The 22162-nt window shown below is 34.5% G+C and overlaps 1 protein-coding gene across 3 annotated transcripts in view; it reads right to left on the minus strand.

Annotated features, from left to right (window-relative positions):
- Positions 1-22162, minus strand: part of NDST3 (N-deacetylase and N-sulfotransferase 3) — a 212344-nt gene that overhangs the window by 174889 nt on the left and 15293 nt on the right. For all 3 annotated transcript variants that reach the window (XM_003899120.5, XM_009207471.3, XM_009207470.3), the window contains exon 2: positions 16054-17189. In XM_003899120.5, the coding sequence (XP_003899169.1) occupies positions 16054-17034 (981 nt within the window). In that variant the 5' untranslated portion in view covers positions 17035-17189. The remainder of the gene's footprint in view (positions 1-16053; positions 17190-22162) is intronic.

The raw sequence follows: 22162 nt of genomic DNA on the forward strand, positions 1-22162 counted from the left end.
TGGAAATGTGAATTAGTTCAGCCACTGTGGAAAGTAGTTTGGCAATTTATCAAATAACTTAAAATAGAACTACCATTGCATTATTGTATTATTGGATATATACTCAAAAGAATATAAATTGTTCTACGTTAAAGACATATGCGTGTGCATGTTCATGGCAGCACTATTCACAATAGTAAAGACATAGAATCAACCTAAATTCCCATAAGTAGTAGACTGGATAAAGAAAATGTGGTAAATAGACACCATGGAATATCATGCAGCCATGAAAAATAACTAGGTCATGTCCTTTGTAGAACACCCCAGTGGATGGAGCTGGAGGCCATTATCACAGGCAAACTAATGCAGGAAGAGAAAGCCAAATACTGCATGTTCTCACTTATTAATGGGAGCTAAACATTGAGTACATACGAAAGCAAAGAAGAGGGCAATAGACAACAGCACCTACTTGAGGATGGAGGGTAGGAGGAGGGTGAGGATTGAAAAACTATTGGGTGTTATGCTTATTTCCTGAGTGATGAAATAATCTGTACACCAAACTCCTGTGACATGCAGTATACCTGTATAACAAACCTGCACATGTACCCCTGAAACTGAAATAAAAGTTATAAGAAAATATGAAAGTCAAGATAAGAATGTTTGAGGTCTACAGAATTGAGGGTTGAACACATTGATGACAGATTTGATAACAACCACAGGCTAGGAAATTTGTTTCAAATTAAAAGTAAACTTATGGACTGTATCAAAATAATAGAGGGTAGGGAGTAACATATGAATACCTACAGAATATTTTAAACAAGTTATATACCATATGCATAATGTTATTCCGGGAAACCAGAGAGTCTTGGAATTCTCTGCCTCACCAGAAGTCAGGGAGGCCGACCAGCCTTCTCACACATGAATTCATTGGGGCTGTTATGAAAGCATACCATGCGGAGGAAGGGGAATCCTAATTCTCAGAAGCAGTGTTCTGTTCACCCTATTTCACCATATAATTACTCTGCTCAAGTCAATTGGTGCTGGGCTTTTCTTAGTAATGTTTTAAAGAATTTCACAGAGTTAGAACTGGTCGAGACCTTAGCAGTGATTAAATCTAATTGTCTAATCCCAGGAAAAGAAACAAATCCAGAGATAAAGATTTATGGTTTGTAAAGTGCTTTCACACTCACAGGTTCGCTGCATTCTTATTTCATTGCCATCTTCGCAGGGGAGAAATGAGCTCTGAGAGTATACATGTCAGTAAGTTGTTCACTGCAGGAACACAGTGTACCAGGTGCTACAACCTGGTATATTTTGAAAGAGGTTGCATCAGCCTTCCCCCTTTATGATATTAATAAAACATTTTAAACTTAATCTGTAAGAATTAAAACTTTCTGGGAATATAAATATATAAAGGTTAGCAACAAAGGAACATGCTGTTCCATTTATGGAGTGTGAAATAAGAGGAAAAATAATAACTGATTGGTCAAGAACAAAAACAAACACCCAATGGAAAACAATTGACAAGAAACAATTCTCAAAAGGGAAATACAAATGGACGATAAACCTAAGTGACCATATTAACTCTTGCTTACAAATACAAATAACAATTAAAAAATGAATGAAATTAAACATTTTACCTATTAGATTTGCAAACATTAAAGAATGACTAAATCCAATGTGTAGAGAGACTGAGGAGAGAATTGCTTTTTGCTTTCTTCTTTGTAGTTTTCTATATTAATTATTTTCATTACAAAGGGCGTGGATTGTTTATATATTTAAAACAATAAAAATTTATTTTCATTTTGGACATTTGGACAAAAAAACTGCAAACAGGGCTCACCCTAATTGTAGTTTCTCAAAGGCAAATGTTAAAGCTTCCTAAGGTAAAATTTCTTCATTCAAAAAATACTTCTCTTGCTAACATTTAAAAAAATCACCTCGCGAGGTCAGGAGATCGAGACCATCCTGGCTAACACGGTGAAACCCCGTCTCTACTAAAAATACAAAAAATTAGCCGAGCATGGTGGCGAGCGCCTGTAATCCCAGCCACTGGGAGGCTGAGGCGGGAGAATGGCATGAACCCAGGAGGCGGAGCTTGCATTGAGCCCAGATTGCACCACTGCCCTCCTGCCTGGGCAACAGGGCGAGACTCCGTCTCAAAAAAAAAAAAATCACCTCATGGGGTACTCTATCCTACCTATTATTCAACCACAGATCTCTTTTGTAATTTCTTTGATATCTCATTAGAAGCACATTCAATTAGACCTGAAGTGTAAATAACCTCTCTCTCTCTCTGTTCTTTCCCCTTTAGGAAAACAATTTGCATTTCTCTATCCTAGTTCTTACACCTCCTGATCATAACCTTCTCTGCTGGAGTCTTTCTTCTGACTGATCGGATGTACAGGTTCCTGAAAGAACACAGAAGCAATGTGCCTTTCATTACTTTGTCAAAATTATCCAGTGTCCTCTTACTAGGCAATACTAACAAGTTATCCACTTATTGCAATTACTGTCTTCAATCTTCTGTTTCTTGTCCCTTCATATAAAATCCACCCTATTGATCTCCATAGGCAGTTTCACATGTACACATATTTGCCAAAATATTATCACACTGTCTTGGTATATGGTTCAAAATAACTAAATGTAAGAACTTTTCCAGCATCAGATTAAACTCAGTCACAAAACTATTAGTTCTATTGTGACCTCTTTGCATTATATATTTGCTTATATATGTAAAATTAAATATTTTTATACAACATGATTTTAACATACTTTCCACAGGGAAAAATAATAGGATCCAGGTCTCCATATTTTACAATAATATCAAATGTAGTCTATTTAAACCCATGTTTCCACAAATGGGCATTTCTACTACTTGTATTAGAATCATCTAGGTGATCTGGGCCTCTCTCTTCCCCCGATCTACCAAGACAAAAGTCTTTGAGTGTGGAATTGCGGAATCTGCATTTTTAAGCAAACATTTAAAGTGATTTCTCTTGGCTCTTCTGTGGTTTGGAAACTCATGAAAATAGTCCTATACTGATAAGTGATTAAACACATCTGAACATCACTGAGTGAAAGAATGATTAAGAGGAAACTAGTGATGAATTCTTGGACCATTCCTTTAAAAAAATACAGTCGGACTTTGCTTTCTGTTCATTTACAAGTTACCAGTAGATTGATCACTGGTGCCCAGTAATATCTGTGCTTCAGGTTCATCAACAATGAAAGTACAGGTATACTTGGGTGTGCTGGCATGGGCCTGTGATTTTAACTACTTGGGAGGGTGAGCTTGAGCCTGGGAGTTCAAGTTCAGCCTGGGCAACATGGTGAGACTCTGTCTCAGGAAAAAAAAAAAAAAAAAAAAAAAAAAAAAAAGATCAAGTATAAGCTGTTGACTATATCATATTTAAGTGGCTGGAAGGATTAGTTTTAATTAAGTAATAATTTTGCTCCTTAGAGACATTCAGTTACAACAGAGAAACAATCTGAAATCTGCTGATGGCTTGAAAACAAAGATAATTAATTACCCTCGTAGACTTTCCTTGCTTTTGAGGATGTTGCATTGAAATGGTGTCAATTTCTTTTCGTTTTTTCTTTTTATTTAGTTATTTACTTACTTTAAGTTCCAGGATTCATGTGTGCAGGTTTGTTATATAGGTATATGTGTCCCATGGTGGTTTGTTGCACCTATCAATCCGTCACCTAGGTTTTAAGCCCAGCATGCATTAGCTATTTGTCCTAATGCTCTTTCTCCCCTCACCCCTGCCCCCCACACCGACATTGTGTCAATTGCTAAGTAGGGAGCATTGAACAGAGGGCCTCCTAGGCCTCTTCAGAGGCTCTCAAGTATTCTGAAGTTTGATGAACAGCCTCTTGCCACTGGCATCCTTGAGTTAGATTCCACTTAGGTAAACATAACTTTTTTGAATACAATGAGCAGCTGTGTCTTCTTTGAGAATGGTGACTGAGTACTAATTAGTTTTTGCAAAGTGCAAATGACAATGCTATTGGAGATCTGCTTCTAGCAGGACAATCCTAGCAAGAAGGAAAAATGTGTCTTTAGTTTTCCATTCTTCATTTGCCCCTCAATTAGAGCAATGACAATGTCCCTGTATCACATTAGAAATGACATAGACTGGGAAAGTATTTTCTCCCTTTACTTCCTTTAAATACTTATTGCATTTCTAGAGCAGATTAGCAAATCATGTCGAGATCCTTTGAATATTAACCTAACTTACTTTTTTAAAGCAATCACACTAGAGTTAAAATGGGTTTTCATTATAATGTCTTTTTCCTAAAAATATTGTCAAATAATTTTTGTTAAATGTTATACAAAATTTCCTAGAAGTATTTTTCAGCATATCAGAAATCTGAATTTGGCAGGATATAACTATTCACTACTCCATTGGCAGCAGTTCTAATCTTCATTTTATTGTCAAAACCACTTGAATTCATTTATTCAAGAATATCGAGTAAGCTGTCTTTCTATGTGAACTCAAATACTTTATCTCTTAGGATTCTTAGATAAATATGGCTCTGTTATATGTTATTCTGGCACTATATATATAAAATATAAATACATATAATTTTTATATATTATATAAAATATATAAAAAACATATATTATATGTTTATATAAACATAATATGTAGTTAATATATATTAACATAAATATATAATATAATATATAATATATAATGTATATAATATTTGTATATATAATATACAAATATATAGTATATAATATATATCATAAAATATATACTATATATACTATATATAATATATAGTATATAATATATATCATAAAATATATACTATATATATACTATATATAATATATAGTATATAATATATATAAAATATATTCATCCAAAAGAATAGTGAAGGATTTATTATTGTTATTTTTGAGGATAGATCATTATTCAATGCCTCAACCAGTTGATCTAATTTCTACATGCAATGTTTTTTTCCCCAGAAATCTGATTCTACTCAGTTTATGTAGTCAGAGAAAAAAATAGAGACAAGTAGTTACTTAAAATAAAGATGTATGTATGAAAGGGGAAAAAAGGTACATTATTATACCAGGCACCAGGATATCAAAGCAGGGGAGATAAATAGAGAAGGGATAAACAGATAAAACACCATTGCTGTTTCTAGATTGGGGTAGTTAGAATAGAAATTCCAAAGAAGGAAAGACCAGTACAATAAGGGCACTAAAACTGAGGTGGATGCAGAAACATAAATCAAAGAGAACAAAATAGAAAAATGAAAGTATGATGAAATGGTGGCAATGAAAATGGTAAACTGTGCTTAGGTAACTATGTGGTAGTCCTAATCAACTGGCTTTCAAAACAGTCTCTAGTCTCATAATTGATGCACTTCTAGAAACATGATATTAGAAACTCCTAAAGTAGTGAATTGATCATAGTCACACATCTGCTGCAATCAAGCAATCTTTGGAGAGGTACATTTCTTAAGATACCTAAGTGAAGGGACGGTTACTTGCTCCCCCATGTTAACCTCCTGAGTGTAAGGAATATGAAGCATTTAACAGCACAATAATTTAATTTTCCCCAGTTAACTACTGTTAACTCAGAGATCTAGAGTCATTGTTTGAGCATCTATATGCCATCAAGATTTCATTTCCCAGTGAGGAAAATAGTAGTAAAGTAGTAGAGTTTCTTGGAGAGTTGAGTCATTGTAAGAATTGTAGCATGATTACCTGAAGAGCATAGCTTGTGGTACACAGAATAATATCTCCTTTGCCTCCCCTACCAAGAAATCCATGTCCTAATCCCTGGAACCTGTGAATGTGAACATTACATGGCAAAAGAGATTTTGCAAATGTGATTAAGTTAAGGACGTTGATATGGGGAGATTATTCTGGGTTATCCAGGTGGGCCATATGGGTCCTTAAAAGCAGATAACCTTTCCAGTTTTAGTAAGAGAGAGATGTGGCTATGAAATAAGGCACAGAGAGTATTTCTGACTTTAATGATGAAGGAAGGGAATATGAGCCAAGGAATGTGGGCAGAATCTAGAAGATGGAAACAGCAAGGTGATGGGTTCTCCCCTAGTGCCTCCAGAAAGGAACACAGCCCTGTGGATATCTTGAACTTAGCTCAGTAAGATCCATGTCGGATGTCTGACCTTCAGAACTGCAAAATGACAAATTTGGGTTGTTTTAAGCCACTAAGTTGGTGGTAATTTGCTTTGGCATTAATAGAAAACCATACATAGTTATTTTAGCAATTGGTGTAATTAATAACTATAACTATTAATAATCATTATAACTATTAATATTAAAATGAGAAAGCATGTAATCTTTTAAGGTAAAATTCTAATATGTATTTTCAGTTCATCTAGAAGTGTAATAAGTTGGCTATATTTCTTTGGTTATAAACAGTTTATAAATTATGTCAAATAGATCTCATGATTTATTTATATTAACATCATGATTTTAATATCCACTTTGTATTTCTGTCTCCAGTTTCATTATTCATAGAAGCTTATAAAACTTAAGAATAAAAAAGTGCTTTAGCTATTAATTCATTTTTCCCAGAGACTAAGTGACGATATGTCAGAATTTCCTTGACTTTTTCTATTTTGTTTGTGTGCTTTAAAAAATGTTAGGAATGCCAGCATAAAGCACTCTTAAACATCACACAGACTTTAAAATCTGAGTACATACAGATAGAAAAAGTGAAATTATCAGAATTATGGGCAATTTTCTTTCTTTAGTTGACTGAGTGCCAGAAGGACCTGTCACTAAGCTGTCACTATGCCACTCTCATACATCAAAAACTTATTTCAGCCCAAGACATTTCAAGAAGTGACTAATACTAATTTTTGTTACAGACTTATAAGCAAATCTAGGGCAAAACTTCAGATAAAACCCATCAAACTATAACAGAATCTGATAAGTTGTAATTTACTGTAAAGTAGAGTTTGGTAGGAAGAAATTGCTATGGACACCACCTAACACCAGTTGTGTTAAGCTCACAACTATGAAGCCCATGAGGTGGAAAAGCTCAGATTTTGGAGCCAGGTAGACCTGCATTTTATATTCTAGGAATGCCACTGACTAGTTGTAAGATCTCGGGCAAATTAGTCATAAGCTATCAGCCTCAGTTTCTTTATGTAAAATGATGCTGCTTATTATCTTTGTTTTATAGGATTTCTATGAGAATTACATGATGAAGCAAAGCACTTAAAACAACGTATGTACTCAGTAAGTGTTACCTATTTTGGGAGTAACTTACTGCAGTTTTTATGGGTTTAGCAGTATAAACCACCAGCATAGAGATACAAAAATGATTTTTTACATGCTGATTTATTTTCTGGAAACATGGAATGTTAGAAGAAATCAATTCTCTTGACCAAGAGAAGGACATAATCCAGTAACTGGCAAATAGTACAATTTTCTCCAAGGTTTTTGATTTCCTTTATCAAAAATGTGTTTCATTATTCATCAGCGTATCCTTTGAAACCTTATGACATTATTTTAACAGAGTAAATGTGCATAATTTTCTTAATATCTCTATAACCTAAATCTCTGTTCTGAATTTGCCTCTTGTATTCTTCTGCTATTACAGTATGTAGAAGTCATCATTGTGTGGTTGAGCTTTGGTACCATCTATGACAGCTCTCGTGTATCATGCGTGGGCTGGATTCACTGCAACAGACTTTTTTTCTTTTTTTTTGAGACAGAGTTTCACTCTTGTTGTCTAGGCTGGAGTGCAATGGCAAGATCTCAGTTCACCGCAACCTCCACCTCCCGGGTTCAAGCTATTCTCCTGCCTCAGCCTCCAGAGTAGCTGGGACTACAGCGCCCGCCACCACACCCGAATAATTTTGTATTTTTAGTAGAGATGGGGTTTCTCCATGTTGTTCAGGCTGGTCTTGAACTCCTGACCTCAGGTGATCTGCCCGCCTCAGCCTCCCAAAGTGCTGGGATTACAGGCATGAGCCACTGTACCCGGCCTGCATCAGACCTTTAAAAAATGTAATTAGTCACCAAATATCCTGTTCACATATTCATGTGTTCAGTAACAGCATTTTGCTTTCTTTAAATAATTTATAACTCATTCTTTTAGAATGTCTTTGCATAATAAATCACTCCTTAATAGTAGAGAAACATTCCATTTCACAATGTAACAACAAATTTAATACAATATATTAAATGTAAATAGATTATGAATATGAAATAGTTTTTCCCTTTGCTAATCTATTTTATGATTTCCCCATGTTAAATTATAAAATTATTTCCTTAAAATAACTGTATAGTTGTATAGTTGCTAGCACACTATGGCTATCTGAATGTGATAATAATATTGACAGTAATTTATGTTCCTGTGTATTTTTAATATGATCACATTATATCAAATGTAGAAATAAGTATTCCACCAAACCAAAAGAGAGAGGGAGAGGGAGGGAGAGAGAGAGGGAGACAAACATTTCATATACATTCATAAGAATGGTCTCAAATTGCCTAACGTTGTGACAATCATAAAACAATTAGGGACCAGTGGAACTGGACATTCTGTTACCAAAAATGTTTAGGTGACTTCCAGGGAGCAGTAATCTTCCCGGTATGAGCGACAATGGATATATATGAGGGAATTGTTAACTAGGCATTGTGAACTCAACAAGCTATCTTTTAAGGATGAGGGAAAATAAAGACATTTACAATGCAGAAAATCTGAGATGGTTTACCATTAATAGATTCTCTTTGAAGGAAGTCTTTAAAATAAAGTTTAGACTATTACCATGAATAAATTCTCATTGAAAGAAGTCTTTAAAATAGAGTTTAATAACTAATTATTTAAACTTACATAATTTCAGTTCGGCCTAAAGGTTTTTCTATACATCATGAACTATAACAAGTAGAGGTGTAAACAGACCGCAGTCTACACTTGTGCCAATTATTATGTTTTGGCCAGTCAATTGTGTTCGAATCATGTTCAAATAAGGCAAACACTAACCTGTAACTAATCCAGCTGTTTCTGCCCTCATTTCTGTTTTCTGTATGTCACTTTCCTTTTTCTATCCATAAATCTTCTTCCACCATGTGCCTGCGCTGGAGTCTCTGAACCTACTCTGGCTCAGAAGGCTGCCAAATTCATGAATTGTTCATTGCTAAATTAAATTCCTTTAAATTTAATTCAGCTGATGTTTTTCTTTTATCATGTCTAAAGGATATACTTCAGAAAGAATGCAATTCATTCATTCAACAAATGTATAGTGAGCCAGGCACATTTCTCTGTGCTGGAGATACATCAGTGAACCAAATAGAGGAAAAAAAATCTTGCCCTAATGAAGCTTACATTTTAATAGTCAAAATAACAAAGTAGTGGCCAAAACCTCAATTATTTTTGCACCAATCTAATAAATTAGTAAAATATATGGTATGTATGGTAGCATGCTGTGAAGCCTTTAACAACTGGGTCTTTGTGAATAAAAAGCCCAGATTTGTAGCATTTGTCCATTTTTATGGTGTAAATACTCCTTCCCTAAAGCTGGGAAGAGATGCACAAAACTGACCTTATAAGCCAGTATGAGCCAGTTTTGCACATCATTGGTGATCATAAGTGCCAGAACGAAACATTCTCAGGGAAAGATGGGAGATTTAGGGGTTGCAACTTTAAAGAGAATGGTCAGAGAAGACTTCACTGGGAAAGTAACATTTGAGTAAAGACCCAAAGGAAGCAAAGAAGAGAGCCATGCACCAATCTGGGGGAAGGACACTTTAGGGAGAAAGAACAGCAAGTGCAAAATTCTGAAACAGGAGCGAGGAACAGCAAGGATACTAGAGAGGCTGCAGTAGAGTGAGTGAGGGAAAAGGAGCTGGGTGTGTAGTGGAGATAAAGACCCTGGAAGTTGCTGGAGGGTTTTGAGGAGAGGAGGGTCATGATCAAAATTATGTGTCAATGGCATGACTCTGTCTGCTCTATAAAAAAAGGGGTAAGGTGTAGAAGCTGAGAATCACATCAGATGGGAAAAGGTAAATGGTTAGCAAAGAAAACAGTAGAAATCTGGCAAATGTAATCAAATTTTGATGGTAGTAAAAACAACAGTGCCTAATATCCAGGGTTGAACAACAACATTCACATCCAGAGCAAGAATAACCTATCAGCCAAAGGAGAGAGAGCATTATTGGAGATAAAGAACTTTCTACCTTTTGACTGAGGTATGAAGATATTGGCACTTGTTTAATGCATATGTTTAAATTTCTGGAGAAACTACTCAAAAAAAAAAAAAAAAAGAGAGAGAGATAAAATACATTCATTTAAACCAGGAATGGATAGAAAAAAGAAAGAAACTGACAATTCAAATGAAGGTAAAAATGAAGAGAGAAAAAGAAGAGACGAAATATAACCAGTGGGGCAAATATAAAGCACAAAATAAAGTAGCTGAAATAAATCCATATACATTGATAATCCAATTAACTATATGTAGATTGATCTTGTTAATTAAAAGACAAATATTGACAGAGTAGACAAAAAGCAAAGTTCACCTTGAAGCTATTTCCAAAGCTAATTTACAGTGCAAAGACAGCAGAGAGATTAAAAATATATAAAAAAGGGGTAAGATGTATTTCTCAAATACTAATCAAAAGAAAGCTGTTATAGCTGTATTAGCATTAAGCAAAACAAACAAAGGCAAAACAACATTAATACAGTTAAAAAGATAACATAGATTGATAAAACATTATATTAAAATACAATTTCAAAATATATGCACTTAACATAGCTTCAAAATATAGAAGACAATAATTTTCAGAACAAGGAAATACTTTCAATCAACCATCAGAGTTGGAAAATTAAACATAACTCTTTTGATAGCATCAGGGATACCACTCCTCTCCCTCACCCCCCAAAGAAGAATACAGTAAGAAGACAGATTTGAAAAACGTAATTAACAAGGTTGTGTTGATATACCTTAATTAGAGAATATATGTTCCTATCAAGTACATGAGGCATACTGTATCCAGTTATAAAGTAAATCTAGCAAATTTGAAGTATTGGTATCAAGCAGATACATGCTTCTATAGCATAATAAAATTAAATGAATATCAGTAAATAAGAAATAAGAAACATCAGATATAATGGAAAGGAACTCAAGAAATATGAGTTTAGGAGAAAAATGGCAAAACATTAATACTATGTACAGTGTACAGGTCTTGACATTCATACAGAGCACTTGAATAGTGAACTGTCTGGAGAAATTTTTGCTACCTTTCTATGTGTACTTATGACAGAATAATTGATTGCAGTTGTGTTTTCCCCCTCCTCCCAATATTTGGTATGTTGGTTTTTTTAGCGATATTATGAAGCCTCTGGCTTCCCCTTAGCTGGTGTGGTGAATATTCGTGATGAAGTCAAGCAGCACAGAGTGCACCTTTACACTCCAATTAGAGCCTCCTACAGTCAGCCCCAAGCAAGACTAAAAAGTCAGCTGAGTTTATCTTTTGAGCTTAATATGTCTTATTTTTCAGTTTTCTGGCTTCCCACTTCTATTTTCAGCACTTTCTTTTCCCTAAGTACTCTTGGATCTTCTGTTAGAGAGGAAAATAATGATACAGTCACTCATGACATTGTATTAAAAATTTAAGAACTTCCCTCTCTTCTGGGGCCACTTAAAAATGTAGATTTTTTTTAAGGGCTAATCTACAAATACACAAGTTATGGAATATTGAAATGTAGGAAAATAGTGGGAAAGGTCTGCGGTGGTTAAAAAAGGAAAGTGGCTGTTGAGTACCTCCGGAAAGAAGTACAAGGTACTCCAGGAGGAGCCACAGTTACCTCTTCAGTAAGCTCAGATGTGACCGGGTGGGTTCTTCATTTTCCGATGAATTTTAGGAATTTTCTCAAAGTTTGAAAGAAATGTGTACCTATTACAGAAATAGAAGAGAGAGGAAGGCAGAGATGCAGGAGGGAGTGATATGTAACCTCTTCTATGCATTGAGAGTATTCAACTGCAAGGAGTTCAGTAAAACTCTGAAAGACTACCTTTTCCAGAGTCTTTTCATTCAACTCCTCAAATATCTTGGGACATAAATGTTATATGAAATGGTAGGTCTAAAGGTATAATGGATCTTACGACAAGAGTGAGTTAATGCATCTAAAAGATCATATGGGTTGTTAGTGTTCACTGGGTCATGAAGTGCTTTCATATAAAACTAAAATGCTTTAATTGTAGAAATATCACTTTCTCTCTCCAAAAACCCTTAGTCGGGAAGTTTGAGGGTAGATCATAGATCACAAGGAACTTGAAATTTTGAACATCACTAAAACTCATCCAATAGTCCAATGGAACATGTTTGCATGCATACGTCCACAGACACACACACACACACACACATTTTCCTGACTTCAATTTCACTGAAATTTGTCCTGCCTTTTTAAAGGAATATTTGAATTATCTAAACAATTTTTTTTTCTTCGTTTCTTTATAGGCTATGGCTTGTAGCTTGCATATTCCCAGACAAACGAATACCTCAACTTAGGTCTGTTTTTTCTTTTTTCTTTTTTTCTTTTTCTTTTTGTCTTATTGTGGCATGAAGAATGAAACACTTTGTGCCATGTCACAGTTTCTTTTGTGGCTTTGAGGCTCTTTAAAATATACTCATATTATTCAGCTTCTAGGTGGGTAAAGCTGATATTGCATTGCTATTTAAATCTTCCCATTAAATAAGGAAGCACATTTTCTGTTCCACATAAGGAAGAAAAATAACATCCATGCAGTGATTAGTTTAATAGTTAAAATTTATGTCTTGCACTCTCCTTCCAGTTTGGTACATAACAGTTTATGTAACTTTTGATTTTCTCACATTCTTTTAAATTTTCCCAATACTTAAAATAGGGAAAATATAATATTTGCTCATAAGTGGTAATAATTAAGTAATTGATTTAAACATTTATATTAATTATATACCCTTAATCACAAAATTTATGATTTTTTTTTAGACTTCATGATTTTTGATTATTTCTTCCTTTTCTGATTTAGTCATGTCACCCCTATCTAACTCTTGGACTCTTAAGTTTTAGCACCAAATACTTTCAGTCCTAGACAAAACAGGACAGTTGGTCTTCCTAGACCCAGTCCACCCTCTAGCTACTGTATAATTTCTCTTTTTTGCTTCACACCAAAATTTCTCCACTGAGTGCTCTATACTCTCTTTCTTCACATCTTGACCCCTTCTTGACCCCTTAGTTAACTCCTCAACTCACTGCACATGGGCTTTGGTCTCTATCATTCCATTCACATAGATTACACAAGAGTCCCCAGTGATCTTTGTCTTTTCCCAAAGGAGACTCTCCAGTCCTTACCCCAGTGGACCCTGCTGTTGGGTTTTATACTGCTGATCACACTCCTGCTGAAGCTATAGTATCTCAGCTTCCTAGTCTCCGACTGTTCTTTTAAACTCTTATTCAAGGGATATTTCCCTCTACTTGTTTTCTAAAAGATGATTTTCCTCAATATTCTACATTTGATCATCTTCTCTCATCACTCTATAAATTATTTCCCTGGCTGATCTCACACACCTTCATGCGGTGAATGATTCCCTATAGGATGATGAATTTGAAGTCTATATGTCCTACCCAGACTTTTCCTGTGAAGTAACTACCTGTGAAATGCCTCTGCATCAAACATGCACTTTAATAAAATTGAAAATTTTAATATGACCTTTAATGATCTTCGCTATGATCCTCTTACTTACTGTTGTTGACATCATCAACAATTATCCACCTATGCTAAAATCCTAATGTCATCCTTATATTCTCTTTCATGCAAATTCTAATGCCATGATTATATTCTCTTTCATCTCCATTTAGCCAATTACTAAGTTGTTCAATTTTACTTCCTAAATAGATCTTATTGGTCCTTCCTTCTCCATTCTTACTCCAATTTCCTGGTTTTAAGAAATTGCTATCTTTGTCTGAATTACTGCTACAGTTTTCCAAATCATCACATCAATCTAGTCTTACCTGCGAACTCCGTCCTACATTCTTAATACTTACAGGTACACAGCACACACTGTAGTGTTTCCCACAACATAATTTATATAAAACTGTGTAGATATGTTTGTTATTGTGCTTACCATGTTGCGAGCTATTTACCTATTTACCGCCCCCATGAGACACTTTATCTTTGTATCCCTAAAGCCTGCCTCTGTGCCTGGAATGGGATATAGCCATATTAAGTACTGAACAGATAGATGCTCAGCACAATGTGCTTTCTTATGACTCTACTCTTCCCTGCCCCTCTTCTAAAGGAATGGACTACAGTTCAAGATTTTATCTGTAAGTTCCAAAAAGTGCTTCACATGTAGTACACACTTAATAACTAGTTACAGAATGAATACATGAATGACTGTTTATACTCTCAGGGCAACTGACTGCAATAAATTAGTGTTTTGAGACACAATCACAGACGCAATTTAGAAGTAATTAAAAAACCCAGATTATTCAAAACATATATATTTTTAAAAGCCTTAGGTAGTTTAGAAAATATATTTCTATCTAAATATGAGCAGGTCATAAAGTACACATGCCAAACTTTTCTTTAATGTGTTCAATAAGCCTCTAATTTTTCATACGCCTGAAAACTGGCTTAACTTCTGGAGCACAAAGACATTTTGTATTTTGTATAATATTAGGGGAAATGGGGGGCTACATAAAAAACTCAGGGATTTATTTACCATATTTTAAGTTTCCATAACAATGTATTTGACAGTTTCAAACAATTTCACATCAGAAATATATTCATATTGAAAACATTTCTCACCAAAATCATTTGAAATGGAAAAAAATGGAAGAATTATGTATTATTTCTAATCTTCAAACATGTAATAAATGCTTAAACTACCAGCTTGGTTTAAATTTAGCTATATTTTCAAAAGTAAATACAAAGACTTAATGGAAACTTAAATACAGCTTCTTTATTAATTAATTTCCATTTAGCTAAAAGGAAGAGACTAAAATAATGCCAAGAATATGGAAGTTTTTTTTTTTCTTTTCAGTCTTCACACTCTCTTACAGTAACATTTAATGGTCCTTCTGGTATTCTTGGTTCACTTAACTAGTGTGATGAACATTACTATTATTTGCCAGATGCTTAGTGACTAGAGAAAAGAACAAAGTTTTCAAGATATATTTTTTGCTATCTGATTTGGTTCTAGATAGTATACCAAAAGGTCAAAGCTGTAGAATAAAAACCATGTATCAAAAGTCTCACTTTTATGAGAAATCAATATGTAGCATAGCAGACATAGAATCCTATGATATTTCGAATGGGAAACTAAGATAAATGTAGGTAACTTTAATTTTTAAAATGTTTTAATAGTAAACAATCAGCTGTTTATGTAACACAATCAACTCATAATAATGACAAACTATTTCAAATAATTGTTTTCTGTTTAAGGGCAACAGTTTTACACAAGAAGAAATGTAATACAATTTAAATGCAGCATGATTGGCTTCATATATGTGTCAGAAGTGTTCACTGAAATCGAGTTAAATCCTCATGTGTATATGTGAATAAATATGCTTGTACAGTCATTGATTTTCATATTTAGTAGTACTGATTTTCAGTTTCAGAAAAATATAAGAGAAAATGCATTGCATATTTGACTTCCAAAAGTATCTGAACTTGCTACTATGAGATCTGTAATTCTTGAAATTTGTGGAAATATTTATTATCATCAAGACAAATTCACATTTAAATGTGCTAAGTCTGAGATTAGTAATAGTTTTTTTTGAGGTAGATAGTTTATGGACAGTAATTAAACAAAATGATTTCTACTCTAGTTGTAAATACATGTAGAAAACCATTTCAGGATCCTACCACACTCAATCTTTTAGTAAAATCTTTATTTTTCTTGATTTAGATAGAAGTATATAATCTTATTAGTCGATTTAGGGTGAGTGATAATCCTAGATTGCCCAGACTTTCCCAATAAATCCCACGTCCTGGGTAACCCAGTTGTAGTACAAACTGGGATAGTTGTATCCCTGCTGGGAGATGAACTGAACTTTGAAACTTGAGAAAATAGAGCCTTACCTTTACATCATTGGTGTTCATTCTTGTTCCCTCTTTTCCCACAAATATATCATCAATATCCACAAGGATGTACCTGTCCAAGGACAATGTCAGCCTCTTCCCTGATAAGAAGGAGATGGCATCTATGAAGATGAGCTTGTGCAGCCAAAAGTTCAAGTTGTTGCCAAAAAGAACCCTTTGAATTCCATCATGAAGCCCCAGGTCATGTATTATAGTGGCATAAAAAGCACCTTTAGAGATGGAAGGAGAAAGGTTTTCTGGGGTCTTTACTTTGGCAAATATTACCGGTTGGTAGGCTGAATGATTGATCTGAAAAACTGTCCAGTCAGTTCCAGGTAAAGAACCTTTTTCAAGCTTGGAAGATTTGGTCACACGAAGCAATGGAGAATGAGGATTAATACAACAATCTTTTACTGCAAGATTTCCATATATGGAAAAAGGGAAACCTTTTAACTGAAAGCTCTGTACACTCTTCTCACTAGTTTTGTGGAATCCAATGACACCCACACCATATTCTACACAGTATTTATCTAGAAGGCTTCGATTCCAGGAGTCCATATTTATATACTTTAAAATATTCTCATAAATAATGAGAATGTATTTGCCTTTCATTTTGTCTATAAGTGCTGGGAGATCTCCCTTTCCAGGGGCAATTTCAATGTGATACTGGAATCTACTTGATTCTAGAATCATAATGATGTCTTGACCAAGAGATGAGTACTGGCTCTCTACAAATACTAGGACTGTGGGATCTGTCCTTGAGGCATCAAAAAGCTTCATTGCTTTCACTTCCATGAGCCGATATGGTAGGTGCTGGAGGTCACCACAGTCAACTTCTGAAGCCGTCTCAGAGAGTTCATTTTCCTGTTTGTAGCCACTGTACAGGTAGTAAGCAGAAATGATAATGCTCACCATACAAAAAGTGGCAAGCAGAATGACTGTTCTTTGAAAGTGTCTGTGAAGCTTCATGATAAAACTCATGTTGTAGGTACTTTCCCCAACTATGCCAACAGAAGCACCATAAAAAATTAAAAGAAAAGATGGTGTTCCGGCTACTTTCCCAGTCTCAGTCAAGAGTTTATGTCACCATTGCAGCTCATTTGTATCACTTGATCAGGACTCACAGAAAATACAACCTGAAAAATAGAAAAGAATATAAAACAGTCAGTTTGCAGCATTATAATAAGCAAGTTTTTATCTTGTTGACTAGCATAAGTGGCAGAGTATTTGGCAGATGAACTGGTGTATAGTAAATTTGAAGCCCTCCCTTTTCTTCTGCCAGATCTGCGTGAGGACATGGGACTGATAGAAAGAGGAAAAGGGGTCCATTGAGCCCTCTATCCCTAGTACAAAAAAGACTTTGGGCTAACAGGAAATTTCATGATATTCACTGTGCTTTGCATCAAACTCTATAGATAGTATAGAACAAAGACCACAGAGCGGTCACCTAAGCCATACACTGCCATTTCTTGCTATCTGGCTATACATTATGTAATACACACTCAAGCTGTTTGTTTTTAATTACAGATACTGAATGTTTATGTCACAATTAAAACATGTTTTTTTCTTTTCTGCAAAGTCATTGGCACAGTCAATTTTATCATTGTATATGCATTTTACATTCATTAGAGAAACAACCTTACGATAATTGCTCTCATTAGAATAGCCCTTTCAAAATGCATATATGGCCCCACAATGCAATTAATTATTTTAGAACTGCATATTTTCATAGTTGCATTTTCCAAAAATCAAAACTGTCATGTGGTAAGATAAATATTAGGAATAAAATACTTCTCAGGGTTTCTGCAAATCTGGTGTGAGACCATTGGGAATCATATGCTCTTGGAGAAGAGCATATTTACCTATTGATTTACTTTATATGCCATTCTATTTCCACTTTTTGAGAAGGAGTTTTGTAATTATGTGAAAAACTACTCCAGAAATGTTTTTAAAAATGTAATGAAAACAACTGAGACTTCATGAAACACTTTGTTATGCAATAATTTGAAATCCCTTTCAAGTCTTAGTAACCTTTGAATATTTAGTAACTTTGAAAAATAATACAAAAGAAACATGGGCGCTTCTTTTTTTATTTGGGTGATCTACATTTATTAGGATTACACTTCCTCTGGTATCACAGCACACTGATACAGATTTACTGTTAAGAGTATTTTGAGTGCATGAAGCTTAAGCAAACTGTGTATATATCTCTGTCAACTGAACAATATTTTTTCTCGGCTAGTTGAACTAATGGGAAACAAACACATATTTCCTGGCTAGTCAAATCCAAAATAATGTACAGCCATGCTTGGATTTACCTGGGCACCTAAGGAATTCTTTTCCTTTTAAAAAAATTCAACCATTATTTTAGAGGCTACACATGCAGGTTTACTACCTGGGGATACTGCGGGATGCTGACATTTAGGGTATCGATCTCATCACCCAGGCAGTAAGCACAGTAACCGATAGGTAGTTTTTCCACCATGTATGTCCTCCTTCCTCCCTCTAATAGTCCACAGTGTCTGTTGTTCTTGTGTATATGTCCATGTGTGCTCAGTACTTAGCTCCCACTTATAAGTGAGAACATGTGGTATTTAGTTGTCTGTTCCTGAGTTAATTTGTTTAGGATTATGTCCTCCAGTTGTATCCATGTTACTACAAAAGACATGACTTCATTCTTTTTTATGGCCACATAGTATTCTATGGTATATTTGTACCACATTTTCTTTATCAAATTCACTCTTGATTGGCATCTAGTTTGATTCTTTACCTTATTCACTTATTCACTATTGTGAATAGTGCTGTGATAAACCTACAAGTGTATGCATCTTTTTAGTAGAATGATTTATTTTCCTTTGGGCATATACCCAGTAACAGAATCCGTGGTCAAGTGATAGCTCTGTTTTAAGTTCTTTCAGAAATCTCCAAACTTCTTTCCATAGTGACTGAATTTGTTTACATTCCCACCAACAGTGTATAAGCATTCCTTTTTCTGTGCAGCCTCACCAGCATCTGTTATCTTTTAACTTCTTACTAATTGCCATTCTGACTGGTGTAGATGATATCTCACTGTGGTGTTGATTTGCATTTCTCTGATGATTAGTGATGATGAGCATTTTTTCATGTTTGTTGGCTACTTGTATGTCTTCTTTTAATAAAGAGACTATTTTGGTAGGATATTTAGCATTTTCTAGGTATAGAATCATATCATCAGTGAAGAGAGATAATTTGACTTCTTTTTCTATTTAGATGCCTTATTTCTTTCTCTTGCCTGATTGCTTCTTTGAAGAAACATCTGCTCATGTCCTTTGCCTGTTTTTAAAGGGGGTTGTTTGTTTCTTTCTTATTGATCTGTTTAAGTTTCTTGTAGACTCTGGATATTACACCTTTGTTGGATGCATACTTTGTGAATATTTTCTCCCATTCTGTTGGTTGTCTGTTTACTCTGCTGATAGTTTCTTCTGCTGTTCAGAAGCTCTTTAGGTTAATTAGGTCCCACTAGTCAACTTTTGTTTTCGTTGCAATTGCTTTTGGGGACTCAGCCAAAAATTCTTTGCCAAAGCTGATATAATGAACAGTATTTCTTAGATTTGCTTCTAAAATTTTTATAGTTTGATGTCCTGCATTTGAATCAATTTGCTTACTTAATTTGCTTAGGATTACAGACTAGGCAAATTACCTTGAGTTAATTTTTGTGTATGGTACAAAGTAAGGGTCCGGTTTCATTCTTCTGCATGTGGCTAGTCATTTATCCCAGCACCATTTACTGAATAGTGAGTGCTTTACCTGTTGCTTGCTTTTGTTGGCCTCGCCAAAGACCAGATGATTGTAGGTGTGTGGCTTTATTTCTGAGTTTTCTATTGTGTTCCATTGGTCTATGTATCTGCTTTTGTACCAGTACCACACTGTTTGGGTTACTGTAGCTTTGTAGTATAGTTTGAAGTCAGGTAGTGTGATGCTTCTGGCTTTGTTCTTTTTGCTTAGAATTGCTTTGGCTGTTTGGGCTCTTTTTTGGTTCCATGTGAATTTTAGAACAGTTTTTTTTTTTTCTATTTATTTAAAAATAACATTTGTAATATGATAGGAGTAGTGTTGAATCTGTAAATTGTTTTAAGAATCATGTCCATTTTAATGACACTGATTCTTCTAATCCATGAGCATGAAAAGTATTTTCATTTATTTGTATTGTCTTTGATTTATTTAATCAGAATTTTTTAATTCTCCTTGTAGAGATCTTTTACCTCCTTGACTAGCTGTATTGTTAGGTATTTCATTTTCTTTGTGGTTATTGTACATGGGATTGTATTCTTCATTGGACTCTCAGCTTTGACATTATTGATGTATGTATAAGGACACTACTGATTTTTGTACATTGGTTTTTTATCCTGAAACTTTCCTGAAGTCATTTATCACTTCTAAGGACCTTTTGGCAGAATCTTTAGCATTTTCTAGGTATAAAATCATATAATCAGCAAAGAGAAATAGTTTGACTTCTTTTTCTATTTGGATGCTTTATTTCTTCCTCTTGTCTGATTGCTCTGGCTAGGACTTCCAGTGCTATAGGAGTGGTAAGGGTGGGCATCCTTATCTCCTTCCAGTTCTCAAGAGTAGTGGTTCCAACTTTTGCCTGTTCAGTATGACACTGACTGTGAGTTTGTTATAGATGTCTCTTATTATTTTGAGATATGTTCTTTTAATGCCTAGACTGTTAAGGGTTTTTATCATGAAGGTATGTTGGATTTTATTGAAAGCTTTTCTGCATCTATTGAGATTATCATATGGTTTTGCTTTTAATTCTGTTTATGTGGTAAATGACATTTATTGATTTGCATATGTTGAAACAGCCTTGCATCCTAGAAATAAAGCTGACCTGATTGTGGCCTATTAAATTTTTGATATGCTGCTGGATTTGGTTTGCTAGTATTCTGTTGAGAATTTCTGAATCTATGTTCATCAGAGATATTGGCCTGAGTTTTTTTTCTTCATTGTGTCTCTGCCAGCTTTTGGTATCAGGCTGATGCTTGCTTCACAGAATGAGTGAGGAAGAAGCCCCTTCTCCTCAATTTTTTTTGGGAATAATTTCAGTAGGATTGGTACCAGTTCATTTTAGTATGTCTGGTACAATTCGGCTGTGAATCAATCTGGTCCAGTGCTTTTTTTGGTGAGTAGGTTTTTTTTTTTTTTTTTTTTTTTTTACTGATTCAATTTCAGAGCTTGATATTGGTCTTTTCAGAGTTTGAATCTCTTCATGATTCAGTTTTGGGAGATTGTGTTTCCAGGAATTTATCCATTTCCTCTAGATTTTCAAATTCATGTGAGTAGAGATATTCATAGTATCTTTAAGGATGCTTCTATTTCTGTGGGATTAGTTGTAATGTTATCTTTGTCATTTTTGATTGTTCTTTTTTGGATATTCTCTTTATTTTTCTTTGTTATTCTAGCTGATGGACTATCAGTCTTGTTTATTTTTTTCTAAGAACCAGCTCTTGGTTTCATTGGTCTTTTATATGGATTTTGGCATCTCAGTTTCATTTAATTCTTCTTTAATGTTATTTATTTTTTTCTGCCAGCTGTGGGGGTATGTTTGTTCCTTTATTTTAGTTCCTTTAGGTACAAAGGTAGATTGTTAATTTGAGATCTTTCTAACTTCTTGATGAAGGCATTTAATGCTGTAATCTTTCTTCTTCACACTAACTTAGCTGCATCCCAGAGATATTGGTAAGTTGTGTCCCTATCTTCATTAATTTCAAAGAATTTTTTGATTTCCGCCTTAATTTTGATGTTCACCAAGGAGTTATTCAGGAGCAAGTTGTTTAATTTCCATATAATTGTGTAGTTTTGAGAGATCTTCTTGAATTGATTTTTTTAATTGCACTGAGGTTGGTGAATGTTGTTGGTATGATTTCAGTTTTTTAAAATTTATTGAGACTTGCTTCATGAACAAACATGTGGTCAATCTTAGAATATGTTTTATGTACAGATGAGAAAGATGTATATTTTGTGGTTGTTGGGTGGAGTGGTTCTGTAGATATCTATTAGATCTAGTTGGTCAGGTGACAAGTTTAAGTCCAGAGTTTATTAGTTTTCTGCCTTGAATATCTGTCTAATA

The sequence above is a fragment of the Papio anubis genome, chromosome 3 (genome assembly GCF_008728515.1).
Source record: "Papio anubis isolate 15944 chromosome 3, Panubis1.0, whole genome shotgun sequence".
Classification (NCBI taxonomy): Eukaryota; Metazoa; Chordata; class Mammalia; order Primates; family Cercopithecidae; genus Papio; species Papio anubis.